Source organism: Lagopus muta, chromosome 5, assembly GCF_023343835.1.
Source record: "Lagopus muta isolate bLagMut1 chromosome 5, bLagMut1 primary, whole genome shotgun sequence".
NCBI classification, from domain to species: domain Eukaryota; kingdom Metazoa; phylum Chordata; class Aves; order Galliformes; family Phasianidae; genus Lagopus; species Lagopus muta.
The window spans coordinates 23,261,825-23,284,369 of record NC_064437.1 but is presented as its reverse complement, the minus strand read 5'-3'; the positions used below and the strand labels follow the sequence as shown (position 1 = coordinate 23,284,369).

The window sequence follows — 22,545 nt, the reverse complement described above, 5'->3', positions numbered from 1 at the left end:
AGAGTCCATACCCTTCTACAACCTGACCTGAATGGCTCCCTGCAAAATTAAGATTGAACCTGCTATCCCATCTCAGGGATGGTGAAGCTGCTTGCTGGGATGTCTGAATCCTTAGCTGTACTGACAGGCACAGGGGCTGCTTCTTGCCCTAAGTCCAGGCAGCTCCTGCAATGTTTGAACACTACCCTAAAATAGGATTAGACAAGGACTAGGCTGAAGGGAAAACACTACCCCAGAACCCTGATTTTACTGTTTTAGTAACTGGTGAGAGATCCCATGACAGCTGGTGCTCATCTTTCATATTTTTGTGATGCAGAATAGTTCAGAAGACCGGCTACAAGAGATTTTTCCATTTTACTTTGTTTTCTCATCTTCTAATCCAAAGTTTCCTCAACGTGTCACACAACTGTTTATCTTCATGTCCTAACAATCAACTGTTTCCACTTAAATGAATGGAAAGGACCAACTGCAAGAGAAGCTGGACAAGGCTCACACAGGCTGAACTCAGAAGGGAAACTACCTCAGGGGGATGGCAAGGGGACAGTTATCACATTCAGAAATAGACACACACAATTTAAAACCAACTCTACACCCTCACATTTATTTTTCTTAAAAAAAAAACAAAAAACAAAACAAAAGTCTGCAAACAAATCTCATTTCTCCTTTCCAATTTAGTGGGATTGCTGCAAGCACTCCATGGCACAAGACTCTCGGGAAGCAGAGAAAATGTACCACTTACATTACCTCAGTAGTATTTCCATAGGAAAAGCCAACTCCTAACTTACATCTTCCTTGAAGCACAAACATGGGATTTTAAGAAGCATCCCAGCATCAAGTCCAAGGAACAGCACAGCAGCCATCAGGGGCCCGACGTGGCTGCCAGGCTCTAGCAGAGTAGAAGGCCCTCCTTTGCTGCCAGGCGCTGGCGGTGGATCTTATCCTGCTGTAGCTCCTCATGGTTTGGATGCCACAGTTTCATGACAATTCTCTCAATGTTTAGGGCGTAGACAGTGTGTGCAGGAATAACTTCCTTGTGTACCTAGAGGCAAATTAGAAAGAAAGTTTCACGCTTTCATACCTACTTCCCCACACTGCCCATGGAAGAAACTGCAAGATGATCAGAGCCAGCCCTGCAGAGCAGGAACACAGGCTGTCGCACACAAGGAGAGCTGTAACCTACCAGCACAGAACAGTCTGTTACAACACTTTGTAATGGAGTAGCAGGGTAAAGAAATCTTGCTCCAAAAACACACAGAATACAATTCTGCTTGGCCTAACACACAGCCCAGATGCTCAATTACAATTCTTAAAATCTGCCTCCACAGCCTTGAGGTAAAAACCTCAAGGCCTGCTCACAGCAGTAAAGAGCAAGGCAGGAGAGGAGGGGTGGAATCTCTCACAGCTAGCTTCAAATTAGCCTGCTAGGCCCCAGCACTGCCAAAGAGGGACCCACAAACAGGCATCTCTGGAGGAAAATTCACCCACAGCGCCTCTGACACCTCCCCAGGGCTGAGGCAATCATGCATAACCCACTACAACAGCCAGCATGCACGATCCAGTATTCTTCTAAGCAGCCATGTGGAACACAGAGGAAAAAGGGACATGCCAGGCAGGTCACTCTGCTGCACTGCTGTCAAAAGGGGAAGCATTCTTTTGTAGAGATGGCAATTTCCTCATCAACTCTCTGACCAATGGGGACAGAACAGGCATTAGACCATGAGTTGACTTTGTTACCCGTTCCCTAATAGCAGGAGCAAGTCAAAGCCAAATAAGTTTGAGAGAGAAATAAGGAAACTGACTGTGAGAGGATGAAATCAAACCCCTCCCTGTGCACATAAACCAAATCCAAGAGTGGCAGCTGATACTCAGGACACAAAGTGTGATACGAAGAGCTTACCTGTAGCGCCTCAAAAAGGTCATACATGTTCACTGGAGGGAGGGATGCTGGCAAAGTATCTCCAGAGCACGCCAGCAGTAGCGCTGCCTGCTGCTCCGCATCATCAGGTGGGGGCTGAGGGGCTACGCTCTGACCAGCAGAAGGTGTCACACAGGCTGGAGGGCTGCAGACAGCAAACAGTAAAACATTCCAGTCACAAAAGCAGCACTAGCTTTGGTAGTAACACAGCAGGGGCTCAGCCCCAGGGTTTGCTTTTCTGTATTTGTTAATATAGCCTTTGTGTATATGAAATTCTATACACTAAAGTCACTTAACAAATCTCAGTTTAATAAAAACAATGAAAACTGATCTTCAGCCTGCCTCAGACCTGTTTTGTACTCTATTGTGAGCTGGTAACCTTCGCTATTCACAACCAAGCTTCCACCCAGCCTAAAAAATGAAGGCACCCACAACATTCAATTAAGAGACATTAGCTATTAGGCAGAGCTGTTTGGAATGGATTCCATTTGTGGTACCATAACCAAACCTTAGAACACCCACGACCTCCTGTGAAATGCTAGAAGCTCTGTCATGGACAAACAACTGCCTCACCATACACACACACACACTGCCTGACACAGAGCATATGCTGTTTGACACTGAGACTGCAAAACCAGATGAGCTTGAAGCTCTGCAAGTGGAAAGGCCTGCAGAAAAACCATTAATACACGTGGACACAAGAAATGACAGATTGCAGCACCTCAAAGGTCCTCACCTGCATCTCAGCCTTCTGGTACAACAGCAGTGCTCAAAGCTCTGCCCTACTGCTTTCATAGTGTGTGAAAGCTAAACACCACAGTTAGCAGATTCCACTCAGTCAGAAGAAAAACCAAACTGAGTAACTTCAGGACTAGCAAATTACATTTGAAGTTAACAGCATGCTGAAAGCTCTTTACCACTCAATTAAATTGTTGTAAGCAACAACACTGCTCTTCAGCCCAGAGGCCTCCTCCCTGACACCAGAAGAACTCCTCTATCACTTGCACCAAACAATAATTAATAACATTCAGAGGGCCAGGGGTCACCTTGATAAACTGATAAGGTAGCTAGGAAGAGACTTAACATTGTCCTGAACTCTGCTGCTGAAAAATCCCTACATTCTTCCTCTCTGTTCAGCATACAGCAAATGAAAGCTGAACACCATTAATAGATCCCACTCAGTGTGAATTAAAACTGAACAGAGTAACATCAAGACTAGCAAATTACATTTGAAACTAACAGTGTGCTGAAAGCTCCTTACCACTCAATTAAATTGTTATAAGCAACAACACTGTTCTTCAGATACGGCTGAGGATTGACATTGCTTCCAAAGGCATACTTGAAGTGGCCATCTCTCAGCCGATAGGCTTTTCGTCTGGATATCACAGATGTCAGAATGTCCTTAAGGTGGTTCTGGAATTGAAAACATTCTTGTTAAGCATGCTGATTAACTCATCCTACCAAACTACAGCTCAGAGAAGTGCAGACTGACAAGTTCTGCCATAACCACAGGGACCTAAAGACAACATGTGGGCAGGCAGAGTGTTTTCACTTAACCACCTGATACAAGCTGGAAACAAAGAACGTGGCTCTGCATTTTAAAGCAGAGTTCACAGGCTAATATATGATGTGCTACTTCAAATGTCACAGAGAGTTTTCTTAAATACTAGGAAATTCCCAGCCCAATCCCTTTCAAGAGCTTTTATAGCTTGCACTCTATGTGCTCGTACTGAAATATTGACTCTAGAACTACTATGAAAAGCCATGCATTTTTTTCAAGCTGTTGATGTGTCTGGAAGCTGCTGGAGAAACAGCTGTCTGGAACTGCTTCCTAGCATGACCTCACTCCCAGACAGGGAACTGAGGTTGGCATCTGACACCACAGCTTAGGGAAGCAATCCCCAGAGAGCTGACTAACAGCTGCACCACAGGGCCTGAATGGGAGACGCCTGGTAACAACACTGCTGGCCAACAGCTCCAGCAGGCAGTTCATGCAAATACTGTCTGACTCTGCTACTTCCAGGCCAGATACCTTCACATGTAACGGGTTTATTTTAAACAAACTCCTTAAGAAGATGCCATTCTCTTTTCAATGGTGGGAACAGCATTTTCCAAACTAGCCACTCAAGTGTACCTAGTGCTCTTTGTAAGCAAGCACCTCTCATACTTAACCCTCACAACCACAAATCCAATATGTTACCATCTCCAAGGGCACAAACCCCTCTGATTCCAATCTTACTCTTCCTGAGGCAGGTGGGCAATCAAAGCAGCACAACCCCTCTCAAGTGAGGGGGGGCTGTGTGTGCCCCGTACTGCACACAGAGACTTTTGCTGCTGGTGTAATGGGAACCAGGGCTGCACAGCCCAGTCTCACCTCTACAGCATAAACCACAGCTGTCACCGCATCCTCTGTGACGTTGTCCAGCCCGTGCTCATACGCAGTTACAATCATCCTTCCTTCTAGCTGGCCACGCGTGGGAAGCATCATGGTATGGGAACACAGCTTCAGGTCATCATCCTCCTGAGGATCTTTAGCCACAAACTGCTGGGCTCCAGACAATGGATTCTGAGGCTGGAACCGGTGCTGCGATCAACACAATATCAGAGCATAAGATGATGTTAACTTGGTCAGGCTTCAGTTCACCTCGTGAAATATTGCTTGTCAAACTTAAGCACGAACAACGTACAGATCATATAGCAGCAGGACAAAGGGAGCAGTACACCCACCCGTCCCCAGGATACTCCTCTAAACTCTCAGTGAAATTTCTGGGCTAGGGTTGGTGTCCCTCCACTTAACTACCCATTCTGCAGCACTCTGCGCTACCAATGCCTCAGGTACCCACCACATTCCACAGCAAGAAATTCTGCATTTACTCTGTACTGCCCACCTGCTTGGCTCATTCCATTTTCCTGCGAGTCTCCAGTGTGGCCAGTCACAGTCCCTCTTACCTCTGTCCACAGTGCAGACTCTACTGGACTTTCACATTTTTCAGTCACTTCCTTCTACGCTGCAGAGTTCTCATCTACTTACTCACTTCTTGTGCAGAAGCTCTTTGATATTAGCTAAAAAAAATACACCCTATTGTCCACCAACCATACAGTTTCCTACCAAGAATCAACACAGTGATCCTAAGCTTAAGTGATTCTTACACATCTTAAAAGAATAAGGATTTAAATACAACAGCTTCACCGCATTTCAGTTCCAGGTTTTGTACTCTAACCTCCCCACGCACTTCTACTACCCTAAGCAGGGCTGGGCAACTGTGCAATCAGTTTGAGAAGATTATGGCTGATAAGATTATTTCAGAACTGAGGGAGTTACTTAGGGACAAAATATCACCGAACTTGAATTCACACCAGAAGGAAGCACGCTTCCTAACCCACCTGCTCCCATGCTATTCCCAGGCCACACTTTGCGATGGCTCTGTGGAACTCAGTCCCCAAGCAGAGGAGGAGAAAGGTAGAGAGGAACTGATGTCTGGGCCCAAACACACACTTGGCCAATCCCCAAACCACAAGGGAACACCACAAAGCTGGCTCACCAAGCACTCACAGGACACCTGCCCTCAGCTCCCCAGCACATAAACCATGGAATAAACACTGCCACGAGGCTCTTATGAGGGATCATAACAAGGACATGCTTGACATATAAACAACGAATATACAGCAAAGTGGATTTCTCACATCTTGGTTTCAGGAAAGGAAGAGGGGCCTTCTTTATTCAAAGGACAGTGTGGCATTTAACTCAAAGTGAAAAACCAATCCACCCACTAACACTGTGAAAGCACGGTGCTCTCACAGTAATTTGGAGGACTTAAGCTTTCATTACAGGAAACCTTCGTGTGTGGAAGGGGAAATATAAAAAAAAAGTGACCTTCCAAGTGTAAGCACTTCTAAGAGGAATGCATTTTGGGAAACCAGAAACCAACTGGAATTAATCTGTAGTCATTTCCACAGTTGCTCTGATCAGTGAGGAGACATCAAGGCACTTACTCTTAAGTTCACACTACTGCAGCATTACACTAATAAGACACAAACCTCTTAAAATACGCCTTATGTAATATTTGCTATAAGACATTCCAGTAACAACTCCTATACTTGCATAAATACGCAATAAAAATGCAGTGCAACATAGGGGTGTTCAAGCAAAACAAATTCCAAGACTTGCACAAGTGGATTCTCCTCCACTTGCTGCTGAAAAGCCACAGTGAAGTTCAAAAACAAAAGATAACATGGATTGCCATCTCTATTCAGGCCACAGCTGTGAAAAATATTTTCACAGCTTCTAAATACAATGAGCCTTCAGCTGGACTTGCAGCCCTCCAAAACACTGGTCTCTAAAGCATGCACATAAAGCCCAAATATTGCACTAGAGGTGTGAGGTGCACTTTGGCTGAGCCAAGCTAACTTCTCACAGTGGCGAGAGGCCTCAAATGGCCACCTTTCCCCCTGCACCCAGCTACATGGCTTCCTTGTCTTCCTTTGCACTGACTCTGACACCCATCCAACCACAAGGAACGCTGATCCAACCGAATAAGTCAGCAAGAAAAACCTGGGAGTTTTTATTTGGTTGGTTTGGGGTTTTTTGCTTGGTTAGCTTTCTGCCTTATCAGAGGTGAACTGGATCAACATGCGGTCTAACACTTGACAAAGCCACCTCACAGACACTCTCCCTTTCAGCAAACTTAATTCAGTTCCAACAGACCGATCGAATCCCACCCACAAGACACAGTGCCCCATCCTAGTCCTCCTTCAGACCAGGCACACTGATCCAGAAGCACAGAAAGCTTCAGAACAGATACATGACAGTGTCAAATCAACAGATAGACCCTTTGCTGCAAAGCCAACTACTCCTTGTGCATTTCTACATATAGAAGGCAGTATCCTTGTTTCAGAACCAAAAATGCTTTGCAATTACACTCTCTGAAAACATTCTGCTTCCTCTTTCTCTTAACCATTCAGACTGCAAAGAACCCTGCAGCTGGAGCAATTCTGCTTGAGAGTAACCATGAACTCACTGTTTCTTTAAGAGTTTTACAGATGTGTGAAGATTATAGAGAATGTGGAAGATGAACAAGCAAATGAAAGATGTATCTAAGAGTTACTGTATCTAAGAGTGACCACAGAGCTACTCTGTTAGTTCCTGAAATACAAGCAGCAGCAGCTCCCAGCTCTTGGGACACACATCATCAATAGGGCGTGACTTCAGCACTCTTGGCAGTAAGAAGAACAATACGCTGTGCACAGCAGTTCACCCTCACAGAATTTCAGTAACCCAGGACCATTTGGCTGCAGACACTTACATCAAACTTCTGCCGCACTGACGAAATCTTTTTCTTCCCTTTGGGTTTTCCAGGTTTGGTTGCGGAGCCACCTGGCCACGGCAGAGATCCAGCACCTTCTGTAAATTGCAAAAAAGAAAGTTTGACAGGCTTCACTGATTTATGGCCAGGATGACACAGCACACAGAAAAGCCCTTCACATTTAGCTCCCAGTTTAGCCACAACTCCAGACCAAGAGCCACAAGCCAGAGGAAGCACTTCTTGCGCTGCACTCCTCTGGGAGAGCCCGTAGCTCTGAGCTGCACCTCACAAACCCTAACCCCCTGGCTGTACCATAACCCAAACCCAACAGTCTTGGCCCAAAGAGGAGTTCTTTGGGAAAAATGCTTTCAAACAGCCTTCCCCTTCATTGGCTTTTGCTAGGCTGATGCACTCACGACCTTCACACAACCAAAATTAATGGTGGTAGCCTCCAAGTCAAGTCACAAGGAAGGAACAAGCCATTTGTTCCACTGGTCTCTGTGGACCAGCTCCAGACAGATGCTAACTAGCAGGACAGAGCCATCCAGTCTATCTGCCTTTACAGCTTCCCATCAGCTCCAGCAAACCTTGTCTTGGACTCTTGTTAAACATCAAGGCTGTTCATGTCATGCCATGTTCATGTCAAGTTCATGTCATACTGAAGGGGAAAGGAAAGGCTGCGAAGGCTGTTGTGTCCAGGAGTAGGACAACACCTGTGTGGAACGGTGATGGCAATTACACATAACATGCAGCAGCATTTATACCTAACATGAGAATGGCCCAGAAACACACCATATGCTGTTCGATGGGAAAAGCCACAGCAGGTCAAACCACATCCCAAATAAATCACACAGCTCTTGGCAAGGACAGCCTTGCCAGGCTCCCACAGACAGGTTTACAGGATCTGCATGCTATTCCTTTGGCTGCATAAGAAAACCTTGCACTGGACGTCCACGTGCTCACTGATAGAAAAAAAAAAAGTAGTTCTTCCTGCAACCAAAAGCCTGGACAGCCCTCTTGTGGCTACAGCAGCAGCCTTTGCATTCAGTCAGCAGCACTCTCCCTCAACTCTGCAAACTGAACACCACCTTTTCCTCTTGAGCTGTGAGCAAAGCATGCCCTATGGTGGAATCCCTGCCCAGCTTCAGGAGCTCAGACCACTCAGCTTGGACACAGAGGGCTGCTGCCAAGTAGAGCCATAGCCACACCAAGGGCCTCACATGCCATTCCCTCACTAAGCACAGAAGGCACAGCAGCCATCCCACAGCTGGCCAACCGCAGGCACATTTGCTGACCACAGCAAACCCAGCCAGTTCCCATTCTCCCCCAGCCTCACACCAGCCTTGGGCTCTTGTGACTGTGGTTAATTAGCTGTTTTCAGGAACTCAGACATACAACCAAATGATAGGTCTGGTTACAGAGAACGTGGCAAACTAAATTCCTTGGCTACGTGCAGCTTCACATACTCATCACTGGAGCAGGAATACAGGGTTCTCTGATAGGACTCGAAGGATCAGACTAAACAGCGTTCAGATGAATGCTCAGCTGTTAAGATGAGGTTAGAAGCAACCTACACAGAGATGGCACATTATCCCTCTTGAAGCTTACCTACACCCTACCAGTGAGCTGAAAAATCAACACTCTACAACAAAACTTGTGGAAATCCAGCCGTCAAGCGTGGGTAACTAAAAAGTAATAAAGATATTCTCTCCAGAAATCATTACTGGTGTCACTATTCATTACCACTACATTGCACTAGAGAACCTATCAAAGGGGAAGCTGGAAAAACACCACTGGCAATCATGTCAAGGACCACTCTCTCCCTCCATCAAAATCTCACAGCTTACATTGTAGGATCCATCAGAGGTGATGCTTCTGCTCTCACAAGATGCTTTGCTTGCTCTTTACAGCCAAGTCACTCCCCCCCCCTTAGAATTCATACAACGGTTTGCATTGGAAGGGTCTTCAAAGATCACCCTCATCCCTCCCCCCCCCCCCCCCCCCCCCCCCCAGTCCAGGCTGCCCAGGGCCCATCCATGGCCTGAGGCACCCACAGCTCTGGGCAGCAGAGCTCACTGCTCTGAATGAAACACTTCCCCCTGACATCTAATCTGGATCTCCTCTCTTTTAGTTTCAAGCCATTCCCCCTTGCCCTATCACTATCCACCCATATAAAAAGTTACTCTCCCTCATGTCTATAAACTCCCTTTAAGGACTTGAGGGCCACAATGAGGTCTTCCCAGCACCTTCTCTCTTCCAGGCTGAATAAGCCCACCTCCCTCAGCCTGTCTTCGTAGGAGAGATCTGTAAGCAGGTCAAAGCCCCTGCACAGGAGGGGAGGCTGGATGTGCTAAGGACAGACACTGCGCTTGTGACCTTTCCCCACTCCACAGCCCTTCCTACTCACACACAGGCCCCACTGATGCAACATATTCACAATCTGTGCACTTAAAACCTCAGCTTAGAAAAACAGAAAGGCAAAATACTATTTCCTATCCCCTATTATCAAGAGCCTAGGGCAGAATTATTCTGGCTCCTTTTCTAGGTTTCCATATTAACAAGCCTAACTAGCGCTAGATGAAGAAAGCAAAATTTCCCTCCAGTATTCTAAGAAAAGCAGCATATGCCTTCCTGGCCACAAACATCAAAGCTGGGTTGGTTCAGGCACCAAGTTTCAGATACGTTCGCATCTTTTATTTAATCTTGATAGCAGGAGAATCAGTGTTAGCAAGCTGCAGCACCGGCTGCTGATGTGCCTTCAGAGATAAGCAGCAGTAGCCAAGCTCTCTTTACAAGCTGCCAGGACTATGCAGTGACACTGCCAGGCAGGGCAGTGTAAGTCAGGTACTCCCAATGCACTGCAGCAGCACAGCACAGGAGGAAAGGACAGAGACACAAGGCCACAACTGGGCCCAGCAGACAGGCATGGGAAACATCCATCCCCCTTTTCCCATTCTCCTCCATTTGATTGTCAGGGTATGGTTTTCTGCGTTTTGTCTGTTTCAAGATCTTTCTGCAGGGACAGGGGTTGAGTCAACTACATTCCAATGACCTCTGGTATTTTCAATTCCATTCCAGTTCCTCTGGTAACACCTCACACTCCTGTTCTCTTCCTTCTCCTCCCTCTTCAACTCTCTGGAGAGAAGTGGAACACAATGTGGCAACCCTTCAAGCAAAGCTAGGGGGAAGCCCCCAACATTATATAAGTTCCTGCTATCCCAGCAAGAGTTCTAATTCTCTGAACCATCTCTTTATTGGCTCAAGATGACCATTAAATAAAAGAAATGCTTTCATCACTAACTCAAGTGCTTACAATTGTTAAAGTTTCTCCTAGTTACCATTTAGCTAAGAAACACGGTAACAGTTCAAGTGAGCTAAGTATTAACTCAAGGAATCTGGCCAACCTGACTGCTTGTATTCAACCATCAACCAACAAGGCAGCTCAGCAAAGAAGTTCAAACAGCATAAGGAAAGGCTTTAAACAGGATTTCCCCTGAGAGAAGGAAAAAATTACATAAAAGCACTTCTGAAAATGCTGGCAAAGATCAGCAAAGAAAACAGTCTCTCACACCACTTACATCAGACTTAGGATCCTCAGGGTCCTGGGGGACCTCAGTGGGAGCTGAGGAACCAAAAGCCCCGATCAGTCCTGCCATCCAAGTAGCATGAGCCTTCCTCTCACCCCACCACCAGGTCCCAAATGTCCTTAACTGGGATTTGAAATCTGCATGCTCATTAGAGTGAGGAGGTGCAAGTTGTAAGTATTGATCCCATCGGCCACTGTGCACCTGTAAGGCCAGGTGGAACCACTAATCAGAAAGAACATTGGGAACAGATGGGTTGTTTGCTTTCTTCAGCTGTTAGTCTCTCATTTGAAATACCCCTGCAAGGCTCCCTACCCCAAATGCCACAATCCAGTGTAGCACCAACCATACAAGTTATTTTTTAAAAGATGACAGTTTAAAAATGTTTATTTCCCTCTTGTCCCACTTACATGAAGGTGGAAAGCACACGCATCAGCCTTTGTGGCAGCACACCAAGTGCCTCAAGCACACTTGTACCAAGTATTTGTTTCCATAAACTATTCAGAGAACACTTTTTACTCAAAGCACAGCACTGGAGGTGCCCTGTTAGCGTCCCATTCTCACAGGGACAAAAACCAGCAGGTGGCAGGTTGGTAGCTAGGGGAAAAGTGAATCGAGGCATAACATCAAGTACTCTGTACTACACCTCTGTGTCTGGACATAGAAGCCACTGCACCACACACAGCAGACTGGCAAACAAAATGCTCACGCAACAGATCTGCCAGAGGGCAAGATGCAGGCGTCTCCATGCAGGTTAGCTCCAGGTCCCTGGAACAGGCTGCACTGGTCCAAGCTGGGAACAACAAAAACCCACAAAGCTGCAAGAGACCACCAACATGCAGCATCACCTGCAGAGCACAAAGCCATTCCTCTAGGAATACACATGACCAAACTGAGCTTATTCAAGCTGGCTTGTGCAGATCTGCTCAATGAGTTTGCCTGGAAGCATAGCCACCACATGCTAAGCATGGCAAACTACCACTCAGTTACACACCCTCACTGACCCACAGAAACAGGTTCCTCAAGGGCTCTGAAACAGCTTCAGCTCCACTGGGACAAGAGAGCCCTTGCAAGTACTTGAAATTAAGAGACTGAAGTGGGAAATAATGAGCTCATGAAAGGCACTTGTGAAGCACCAGCCCCAGTGCAAAGCAGTGTAATACTTAACCCATTCCTAGATGGCTCTGAGAAAAGGTAATAATTTTTCCCAGGCTGCCAAGTCTGAGCTATTCAAGCCAGTAAAGTCTGCCCAAACAACTGCAGAAATGCCGCACAGCCGTGTGACTGGACAAAGTAACAAGTGGAAGTCCACAAAGACCAGCACAGCAGCACAGACAGAAATGAATAACCCCAACTTCAGCCACCCAGCAGTGCCACTGCTGCCATCCAAAACCAAGACCTTGGGTTATGACCCAGCACTCAGAAAAAGCCAACCAAGTCCCAGCCAGAGCAAACACTGATTCACCTTTACATAAAACTGAAATGTTCCTGACCCTGAACAGAACCAGCAGCTTTCCCCCCTCGCGAGCTCAGACCCAGCCACTTCAGGTACTTCCCATAGAGGAAAAACTGCTTCCTCAGACCTTAGCTCACCACAGCTACAATGATCTTCTCTCCATTACCACACAGTAGCTTCATATCTTAAATTGCAACTTGATTGTCCTTCATATCATATCTCTACATTGACAGTTATTTTGAAGATCTAGCAGAAAATAGCTTGCCAGTCTGACAACAGCCATTCAGAATGCTTACACAGTTAAAGAAGTTTAATATCAAAGGGGCAGGAGGTTGGACTAATTGACCATAGCTCAGTTAAGAGTTGGCTAGAAGCATTCAGTAAGCACTTTTCTATCAGATACACACTTGACTTCAAGGTCAGTCAGGAAAACCCAGCTCCTCAAGACGTTATTCCCAAGATACCAAGGAACAAAGAGGGCACCACCCAGATCAGAACACAAAGAAAACAGCAAGCAGAGCAGTTCAAACACAAAGCAGCATCTCCCATTAACTTCACTTCTCAGCACTCATGGCCCAACAGACACCCAGCCTAGAAATCAAACTTACCACAAACAGCAACCCAGCACATCAGCCTCTAGCAGAGCAAATGCAGTTTTGTTTTTCTGCTCTTAAGAATGTCACACTGAAATCATCTGGATAACTACCTGGTTACCCTTCTGCCTGCATGGCCAAGGGAACAGGAATATTAAGGCTCAGCAAACAGAACAGCCACATATGAAGCCCAAACACATGTGCCAAAGCTTTACTGATTACTTTTAACGAAACTTGGGACTCACCTGGTGCAGAAACCAAGATCTGGCATCGGGTAAGGATGGCCAGGAGAAAGTCGTTGTGTGAGTGGACTGCATGAAGACAGATAGCTCATTAGGAACACGTTGGTGGTCATAGGCACTGGCTCAAAGTAGGTCTCTGTGTCTCCCCACAGCCATGTTTTCACCATTCACTTAGCTGAAAGTCACAACTTCCCAATATAAAGAGTTTTTTTAAGAGATTTTTTTGTTGTTTTTTTTTTTTTTTCCCCCTTCACTTAACCCTGAACCTGCTACTAGAAAGAATACGACACAGCACAGGTGCAAGCTGGATTGCTTCTCAGCATACCATGCAGCAATCCAGCCCTAGAGCACAGTGCATGGCAAGTCAGGTGCACTCAGCCAGCAACAAGGAGGCCTGGTTGTCCTCCCTCCCATGCACCTTCTGGCAGTGAGGCTTTGGGTTTGCTTTAAAAAAGAAAAAGTTAAAATAAAGGAGAGCCAGCACTAAGCATGGAGTACTCAGTACTGGAGAGACATGAACCTGCTGGAGCACATCCAGAGGAGGGCCACAAAAATGACCCTAGGGATGGAACATCTCCACACAAGGAGGGGCTGACAGCTGGGGCTGCTCAGCATGGAGAGAAAGCTGTGGGGAGACCTGAGAGCTGCCTGCTGGTATCTACAGTGGGGCTGTAAGAAACACGGGACTGACTCTTTAGCAGGGCCTGCTGTGACAGGACAAAGGGACTGAAAGAAGGGATATCTGGGTTAGATCGACAGAAGACATGTCCTGCTGTAAGAGCAGTGAGGCACGGCACAGGCTGCCCACAGCTGGCGGTGCCCCATCTCTGCAGACACCGAGGTCAGGCCGGATAGGCTCCCAGCACCGACGGAGCCGTGGCATCCCCGTGCGCGGCAGGGCAGCGGGACCAGCTGGCCTTTAACCACCAGCGAGGAGAGCCGCACTGAGGGCCGCGCCCAGCGGCGCGAGACGGGCTGCCCCACCGAGGCCCGCCGTTACCGTTGTCCTGGGTGAGCAGCCGCCGCGCCTCCAGGTCAAACTCCTCCTTGCTGATCTTCTGCTTGAACCAGAGCTTCAGGTTGGCCCAGTACCTGCGAGAGAGAGGGGCGGTGCTGTGACGGCGTCGCCGCGGGCGAGGCCGAGGCTCGGGGCCGCGCGGTGAGACGCTCACTGCTTCACGTTCTCGCCCAGCGCCTCGCTCAGGCTCTTCTTGGCCGCCTCCAGCTCGCTCACGTACGTCGCCATCGCCGCGGAGCACGGGGACGCGGAGGCCGCGAAGCGTCGTAAAGCGCGGCGCTCCGTTACGTCAGGGGAGGGGCGACGGGTGTGCGCAGGCGCGGAGGTCACGCCCCCCCCGGCGAGCCGAGCGGGGCCGAGCAGAGCCGAGCAGAGCCGAACGGGTGCCGAGCGGTGCGCTGCTCTCCACTATGCCGGGCCTGCTGCTGGGCGACGAGGCGCCCAACTTCGAGGCGGACACCACGCAGGGCCCCATCCGCTTCCACGACTTCCTGGGCGACTCGTGAGCGGCGGGGGCACGGCCGGGGCGGGAACCGGTGTCGGAGCGGGGCGGGACGGTGGGCCCGGGCTTTCCGAGCGTCATTGTCGGCCCAGAGGTCCGGCCGTGTGTCACCGACGTGCGCTGCAAAACGCGGCTCCCGGAGGCGGAGGGCGCCGGGCGGATCCGAGCCTGCTCGGTTCGCATCCCGAAGTGGGACGAGGGGGGGTAAAACGATGAGCTTGGTTTTCGGAACCGATAGCCTTGTCCTCACGCCGTCCCCTGCTCTCCTCTTTCAGATGGGGCATCCTCTTCTCCCATCCGCGGGACTTCACACCCGTCTGCACCACGGAGCTGGGCCGGGCGGCCAAGCTGGCACCCGAGTTCAGCAAACGCAACGTGAAGATGATCGCCCTCTCCATTGACAGCGTCCCCGACCACCTCGCCTGGAGCAAGGTAGGGGTGCCTGGAGCAAGGTAGGGGTGCCTGGAGCAAGGTAGCGGTGCCTGGCAGCACTGCGGCTGTGCTCTGAAGGCCAAAGGAAAAGTTCAGTCACGGGAGAGCTGTGAGCTGCAACTCTATGGCAGTGCCAGAAGGTCAGAGGATGTGTTAAAACAGGAAAGATGTCAGCATTGGTGGCTGGGCTTAGTGGTCCCTTCTGATCTTAGTGGCTCTGCGACTCAAACTGTCAGTGTTAAAAGGGTGCAGCTCATAGAATCAATCTTAGAACCCTTAGAGTTGGAAGGGATAGGGTTGCCCAGGGCATTATCCAGCCTCACCTTGAAAGTCTGCAGGAACGGGGCACCAACCACATCACTAGGGCTAACACATCACTTGTGTCCAGGCAGAGGAAAGTACACAACGAACAAGCAGTGACACGTTGAATATAAAAGTACAAATAAGAACACGTCAAATATGAAATGCTTATAGGGAAATAGAAGAATGGTGGCACAAAAGTAGCTTATTTAAGGAATAGAAAAGCTGCTAATGGAAAACTTCAAAGGCAGTGTCAACAGGGGTGTTGTTGACACTGTCATGATGCCAGGTAGCATGACTCCACAAATTAGGGATATAAAATGAGTACTGAGACTGAGTGGAGTACAAGAGTACAAGAATCCCTGAGTGAGTTATCTGCTTCTTTCTTTACTCTTAAAAGAGGGAATGTTCTGTCACGTTTTCCAGGAGTCAGATGTATGCAAATAAGAAGTAATAAAGGTGAGAAATTTCCACATTCAAACATTACTTCATGCCTGAATGGCTTTAGAAATTGCCTAATTGCCTTAATGCTTAAATTGACCTTTGTGCCTGAGTGGTGCATAGCTGATGTCCCACCAAGCCTCAGAAGGGCCTGGGAAAAACAGCATCAAAATCCTAACCGGTAACTGAGGTCTTTGCACTGGTCAAACTGGCTGAAACCACCATCAAATTAGTAGATAATGTTCCACTGAATGGAACAGAAAGTTTGGGTTGTGTTTTGTAAAGGAGTCTCGTCTCCTGGTTTGTTAGAACCCTTTGAAGACCTGTACAGATGATGCTGACTATTACAAAGCCCTTGGCTTTCCAGGAAGGTTTTCGAGGAAATCAGCTCTGAAAAGGATTTATTATGTAGGGTGATAGGAGGAAACAGTAAGTTGTGTCAAGGAAGGGAAGCAGTGAGCTCCCTAGAGGGGCTGCAGGGATGCGTGGCGTTCACCATACTCGGATGATCTGGGAGAAAGGTGAACAGTGAGCTGGCTTGGTAATGCTACAGAATTATTTAGCATAACCTCAGGTAAAAGAAGTTGCAGAAAAGTTGCAAAACAGCCTCATGATGCTGACGAGACAAAGAATTTAGAAAGGCCTGAGGGCAATAGTCCAAGCTGCAGCTAATATGCTGCCAGGCTGGGAGAGGCCTGAGAGACAGTCGTTTGGAAATGTCTGCTCGGCACCTGTTGAAAGCAAAACTTTGAAAGTCCTCTGGAGCAAAAGATCAAATTAGTGAGATAAATCCATAGCAGACAGTTTCTGATGTGTTTGAAATTGCTCATCTCACAGATGAGAGAACAAGAAAAGGCGTAGAGGGGGAGCAAAGCTACATGAATAGAGATTTGAGCAGGTTTTCTTTCACTACTGGGGCACTTTTGCATGGGAATGAGAAGATATGTCAGGTTGTGACACAAAGAGTTTAACTAAGTAGGAAGGCAGCTGTTCAGATCTGATGAAGTGCCCCCCCAGAGGTTCTGCCCACCCGTGGAGCATGAACAGAGATGCCATCCTTTGGTGGCAGGTGCAAAAGTGGTTTGCATTGATTGCTAGACTAAGATCTAGAAACTGCAGTTTCCTTCACTAGATATTAGAAGTCCCAGGAATGAGCAAAACTTTGGGCAGTTAAACCTCTTCATGTAACGTTCCTCTACCTTCCTATACTTTCTTTGTGGATGAAGCTTCCTCCATCTGAAGTACTGCCCAGAAGGAAGCAAATGAGCAGGAGGGAAGGCTGAATTTTGCATGAAACAAGAAAGAAGCCTCTGCTTCCTTTGCTCCCAAATTTCAGTGGGCAGATAGGGCCTGGGAAGTTGATAAACTGGGCTGTTCAGCTCAACTGGCAGCAAAGAGCAGTGCTGTAAAACAGAGTAGCCATAGCTGTCACACCAATTTGCTTAACTCTACTTTATCAGCCAAAGATGTCACTGCTCTTAGTCACGCCTCTCCCAGACCCAGGGGCTTGCTCCTCTCATAACAAGCCAGCAGTAGATCCTGCTCTGCTGTCCCCCATGGTCCGTGTGCTGCTTCTCCAAGACCTGGCTGAATAGATGAGTCCCTCGAGAAGGACTAACATGGCATCTGCCCCCACAGCAGCAGGTCTGTGGCAGGCAGAGAGATGGTCACCTCCTGAAAAGCCAGTGTTTGTTGCAGGGTTGTCTGGCTTGTGCTGAGCATGTCAGAGGAGGTTTCAGCATTCTCTTAGATCACTGATGAGTAAGGTGAATAAATCACTCTAGCAATGTCTGCTTTCAGCTTGGACTCTGGAAGGTTTACAGGGAAGTGAGTAAGTCTTATGTGTCCTGTTGCAAAACAGGGTGGGGTGTATGAAGCCATTTGTACAGTGATTTCCTGCGACACGATATTACGTGTGTTTTGGAATGAATTACAAGCTATAGGATTTGGATCTTGCTTTTCAGCAATCTTCATGTCAGTCTGGAGAGAAGTGCGTGTTTGTCATGGTCTGGCTTTCCTCAACAGCCTCCTGCAGCTCCACGGGATGTTCAGAGATGGGCTGGTCTCGTCTTGGCTTTCCTTCCCTGCTTTGCTTTGACAAGGCAGCTCTGCAGGAGTAGGGAACCAGTTCCTTCCCAAAGCAGGCCTGCACACAGCCCAGCAGAGGTGAACAGCCCCTTTGTGCAGTTCATTGCTGACTCACTGGCGTGGGGAGAAAGCAAGCAGAGAGAAACACTGCAAATGTTTCCTGCCACGTGTGTACCACTTGACTGCTTGCAGCATCCTGAGCAGCTGGGGCAGCTCCCAACTGCACCTCCTGCAGCATAGGGGTGCTGAGGACCAGCACATGGCCTGTTTGCTCTCACTACCTTCAGCACACTGAGCAGGGGTAGGCATTACTCAGGGTCATGTTTCCAACTCTGCCTTCCCTGCATTCCACCTGAGCAGGACTGAGTCTGTTCCCCATGTTTAAAGCCCAGAGAAAACAGAAGTTTGTACATACACAGCTGATACCATACCACTTTGGTGTGTAGGAGGCTGCTGTAATTGCTTGAGTCCAGTTTGTTCCCCTGTAATATAAAGAGGACAGAAAGAGCAGGCGGCTCTATTCTGGGGCAGAAACCTTGGATTAAATTTGCTTTCATGCTGGCTGCTGCTCTGCTTGCGTTGCCTTGAGTGGGCTTTTCCCAGCCCTCCTGTGGCTCAGCACTTGTCCAAAAATAACTTGAATGTTTTGGCCAAAGCCAGATCAGATTCAGAGATGATCAAAATACAGTTTCTGTGTGAAGGGCATCAAGTTAGAACTGGTGCAGGGAGCAATCTCATAAGCTGGTCGCAAGGAGAGTGTAGGCAGGTGATGGTTTACTTCCTCTGTCTCCAGGCACAGTTCAGAAAGAAACACGTGGTGTCCCAGCACATGCACAGAGATTACACTTTGTTCTCAGGAACTGTTAAGTAAGCTAAGAGTGGCTTACTGAATGGAGCTGGTTCCTTGCTCAAGACCTGTCACGTGTTCAGCATATGAGCTTTGTTGGCTGTAGAGTTGCTGACAGCTCTGCAGTTAGAATTGTTCCTTAGAAGCATGGTTCAGTTCAGGTGTGACTCCAGCACATTCGTCAGAAGTTTGAAATGCTGAACTGAAAGGGACACGTCCATTCTCAGAGCAAGGTGGAAGAATCCCGTGTCACCAGTGGGTGCATCTTTGTGTTGCCCCTCTGCAGCAGTCTGCTCCGGATACACCAGGTCTGCCTGCATGGCAGACCCAGGTCAGACCACCTCCAACCCATGGTGGGAGCATAACCCTAAGCATTCCAATGATCTTGTCTCTGCAGGACATCAATGCATACAATGGAGATCAACCTGTGGAGAAGCTCCCCTTCCCCATCATTGCTGATAAGAACCGAGAGCTCGCCGTCAAGCTGGGCATGCTGGACCCAGATGAGCGGGACAAGGACGGCATGCCCCTGACTGCTCGTGTGGTGAGCTTGTGGCTTTAGAGCACTGTTGCTTGGCAGGCTGCTCAGCAGCAGGCATTACCTGCCATCCTGCCCTGTGTCCCTGGGGGGAGCAGCTTACGTGCACAGACAGGACCATCCTGGGAGCTCGGTTGACTTGCCTAGGCTAGATCCGTGGGTAGTGGAACAAGAAGAGGCTGGCACATCCCTGGCCTGCTGGCAACAGCTCTGTCTTGCTGCTGGCATCAGTTCATCCTTGTGCCTGTCCAAACAGAGAGGGAACATTAAGTCCTTGATCCGCCGGGCTTTTCCTCTCCCCTCCTGTGCTTGTGTTAGAAGGACATAGGCCAGGATGAGGAAACTTCAAGTAGCAAAACAAGATAGCATTAGAAACAGGAGTTCCTAGAGCAAACACTGTTCTACGTATCTGGGAAGCAGTTTTTGCTCTAGGAATTACCCACCACGGCATCTCTACTGCCCCAAGCACCTCAATCAAGCAGGGCACCTCCCATGACCAGGAGTGGGAGGGCTGAGTAAATCCAGCAGGGCAGTGGGACAGACACCTTCTGCCAGGCCCCTGATGATGCCCCAGAAACATGACCCTGTCTCCCTGTGCTCAGGTGTTCATATTTGGCCCTGATAAGAAGCTGAAACTCTCCATCCTGTACCCAGCCACCACTGGGAGAAATTTTGATGAGATCCTGAGAGTGGTGGACTCCCTGCAGCTGACAGCATACAAGAAGGTTGCTACCCCTGTGGATTGGAAGGTGAGAAGGGAAACAGAACTTGTGTGCAGGGGAGGTAAAGGTGCATTAAACATCTAACAGCTGCCTTTGGGAGTGATCCAGGGGTAGGGGGAGCTGCTGCAGTCCAGTTGTATGAATTGGATGCTAAACAAGAGCCCCAAGGGCATTGCTGCGTGGCATCACACAGAGATCTCCTTCCCTTCCTTCAGTTTTAGGTACCTGCAGATATAGGGCCTGGCCCTTCTGGCTATCAGCATGTGAGCTCTGGGCCAATATGGGTCTTGCCCTTGGAGGGCAAGATAAGGAAGAGCATTGCTGATGTCAGCTGCCAGGCCAAGGTCCACTCAGAGCCAGAAAAACAGCTGGCATGAGCACCCCTCCCTAGATGGCTTGCTGCTCTGCTCCCTTTGAGCAAAGAATGGCTGGAATGGGCACAGCCCTCACTGCATCCTAGCCTTGCGGAAAATTACCAGATGAAGTTCCCTAGTTGCTGTCATCCTTATGCAGCAGCATTATTTCAAATTCCCAAGAATTTGTTCAGGCAACCAAGCCAAAGCAAGAATAAGCAGTGCAGCCTGCCTGCTTGAGCTAGCTAGCATTTTCCTTGGACCCCCAGCACTGCTTTTGGATCTACACTGCTGGCTTTGGTAGCTGTCACCAAACAAACCTGCCTGTCTGTAGTCAGGAGGGACATTCCTGCTGAGACAGGTGTCCCGGAAAAGGTGATCATGGAGTATTTCTACAGGTACAGCAAGGAGAGCGTGGAGGCAGCTTTGTCTCTAACAACCCCAGCCTCCAGCCATGGTTTGGGGTGTGCTCACCCCCTGCGCCATCCAGGGCAGCACAGCTGGCTCACCAGAGGGGACCAGCACTACCTGCACATGGGCACTCGGGCTTTAGGATGGAGGAGCAGAGCGCGTGCCCTGCTGCAGTGCAGAGATCCTGTGCTGTGCAGCTGACCAGCATCCCTGCTGCTCTCACAATTCCCATTTGCTCCTTAGTGTGGTGACAGTGTCATGGTTGTGCCCACCTTACCTGATGAAGAAGCCAAGAAGCTTTTTCCCAAAGGAGTCTTCACGAAGGATCTCCCATCAGGCAAGAAGTACCTGCGTTACACCCCACAGCCCGAGTGAGCAGCTCTGCCCACCCATGCTGCTGGGCACGGTCCTTTGTGGTGGGAGCCTGCCTGTGCCTGAATCCTGCCTCCCAACCCCTGTGTGATCAGCAGCATCGTACTATGACTCTCACTGACAGTGCATCCTGATACTAAGTCAATCTTCCACATCCCTTTTGTCCCCCACACTCTCTCAAACTAAAACCCTGGGTGTTTTCTTACCTACAAGGAAGAGGTTAGGAGACTGGTGGGTGCTCCAGGGCTCACACGGTGGGCATTTCTCCTGTTTGGCACCAGCTTTTCCTGGCAGCAAAGTGAGAAGTGTGGTGTCAGCAGACAGGTCACAAGGGGTGTCCTGCTGGGCCCATGCCTCCCATCAGGTAGCTCCAAACTGCTTCATGCCTTTAGGAGCAGTGGTCACTAACTTGTTTACACCTTCATTTGTTCCCCTTTGTAGGGGAGGAGCTGCAGAGCAAAATCTCTCACTTCTTAATGCTTTCTCTTGCTGAAAGTTGACTGATTGTTTTCAGTGTTTGTGGAAGAGGGTATAGAGCAAATAAACTGGTCTTCAGTACTACGCATGATGTCCCTTGTCTGCCTCTGCTGGGTTCCCCCACATAGCACTGCTGCTTTGTCTACAGTACCCTGACTACTTGACTTGGCTAGCTGGGGCATGCACCAACACTCCTGGCTGGTGGCAGTGCAGAGGCTGCTGCACAAAGCAGTCTGGAAAGCACTTTGCACAAAGGCAGCAGGTATCAGGGCAGCAGTGCTGTCCCTGCTTTGCCAAGGAGCCTCAGTGGGGAAAAGGAAGATGTCTGCTTTGGAGATGTCAAATTGGATTTAGAGGTAGCTACCCTGCTCCTTAGGGCACAGTACAATCCCTGTAAACTTCCTGCACTCCAACACCAAAACCTCAGAGATTTCTCCGACACTTACCTCTAAATCCTTGGGACTGTGAAGTCGGAAGGTTTGTGATTTGCTTTCCAGGCACGTTCCGCTGCTCCGCCTCACAGCCCCGCTGCCCAGGGGATGCTTCATGCAGGCCCAAACTCGTCAAGCGATGAACCATGTTCAGTGTAATGCTAGGAAAGAAACCCGCTCACTGAATAGCACACAGGCTGCCTGCCCATCGGCATCTCTCAGTGCCCACACAGTCAGCAACACTTGGAACCAGCAGCTACTAAGGAGGCTGGCTGGCACAGGGCACAAATGTCCTGCAGAGCCAGCAAGGACTAGCAGTTGCACTGCAATGCAATGAGATACCCTCCAGCATCCTGCAGGGATGCAGACTGGATGTTCCCCAACACCGTTCCAAGCTCTCAGCTCTTCCCAGCACCCAATGCAGGCCACGCCAACCCAGAAGACATCCCTCCCCAGACACGGCTGTCTTTCAGGCTGAGAACTCTTCTTTTCATTAATACATTGCTGTCAGCAACTATTC

The 22,545-nt window shown here is 48.8% G+C and overlaps 2 protein-coding genes across 2 annotated transcripts; one reads left to right on the top strand and one right to left on the bottom strand.

The window, feature by feature from the left end:
• Positions 1-610: 610 nt before the first annotated feature.
• Positions 611-14,428, bottom strand: TADA1 (transcriptional adaptor 1). Its single transcript, XM_048944531.1, has 8 exons — positions 14,266-14,428; positions 14,094-14,185; positions 13,097-13,162; positions 7,219-7,316; positions 4,290-4,499; positions 3,177-3,328; positions 1,898-2,060; positions 611-1,039 (listed from the first exon to the last, which is right to left on the bottom strand). The coding sequence occupies exons 1-8, from the start codon at positions 14,337-14,339 to the stop codon at positions 887-889; spliced, it is 1,008 nt and encodes a 335-aa protein (XP_048800488.1). The 5' UTR covers positions 14,340-14,428; the 3' UTR covers positions 611-886.
• PRDX6 (peroxiredoxin 6) lies at positions 14,428-21,678 on the top strand. The gene is made up of 5 exons (XM_048944546.1): positions 14,428-14,613; positions 14,889-15,045; positions 19,119-19,265; positions 19,862-20,008; positions 20,989-21,678. The coding sequence occupies exons 1-5, from the start codon at positions 14,522-14,524 to the stop codon at positions 21,118-21,120; spliced, it is 675 nt and encodes a 224-aa protein (XP_048800503.1). The 5' UTR covers positions 14,428-14,521; the 3' UTR covers positions 21,121-21,678.
• Positions 21,679-22,545: the final 867 nt, after the last annotated feature.

Bases quoted from the DNA above. Each gene is read 5' to 3' on its own strand.
- TADA1 (XM_048944531.1), bottom strand. From the start codon at position 14,339: ATGGCGACGTACGTGAGCGAGCTGGAGGCGGCCAAGAAGAGCCTGAGC. The intron at 2,061-3,176 runs GTAAGGAGCTTT...TGCTGTCTGCAG, and splicing joins TATAACAATTTAATTGAGTG to CCCTCCAGCCTGTGTGACAC. The intron at 1,040-1,897 runs GTAAGCTCTTCG...ATTTGCCTCTAG, and splicing joins ACCTTTTTGAGGCGCTACAG to GTACACAAGGAAGTTATTCC.
- PRDX6 (XM_048944546.1), top strand. From the start codon at position 14,522: ATGCCGGGCCTGCTGCTGGGCGACGAGGCGCCCAACTTCGAGGCGGAC. The intron at 15,046-19,118 runs GTAGGGGTGCCT...TTGTCTCTGCAG, and splicing joins ACCACCTCGCCTGGAGCAAG to GACATCAATGCATACAATGG. The intron at 19,266-19,861 runs GTGAGCTTGTGG...CCCTGTGCTCAG, and splicing joins TGCCCCTGACTGCTCGTGTG to GTGTTCATATTTGGCCCTGA.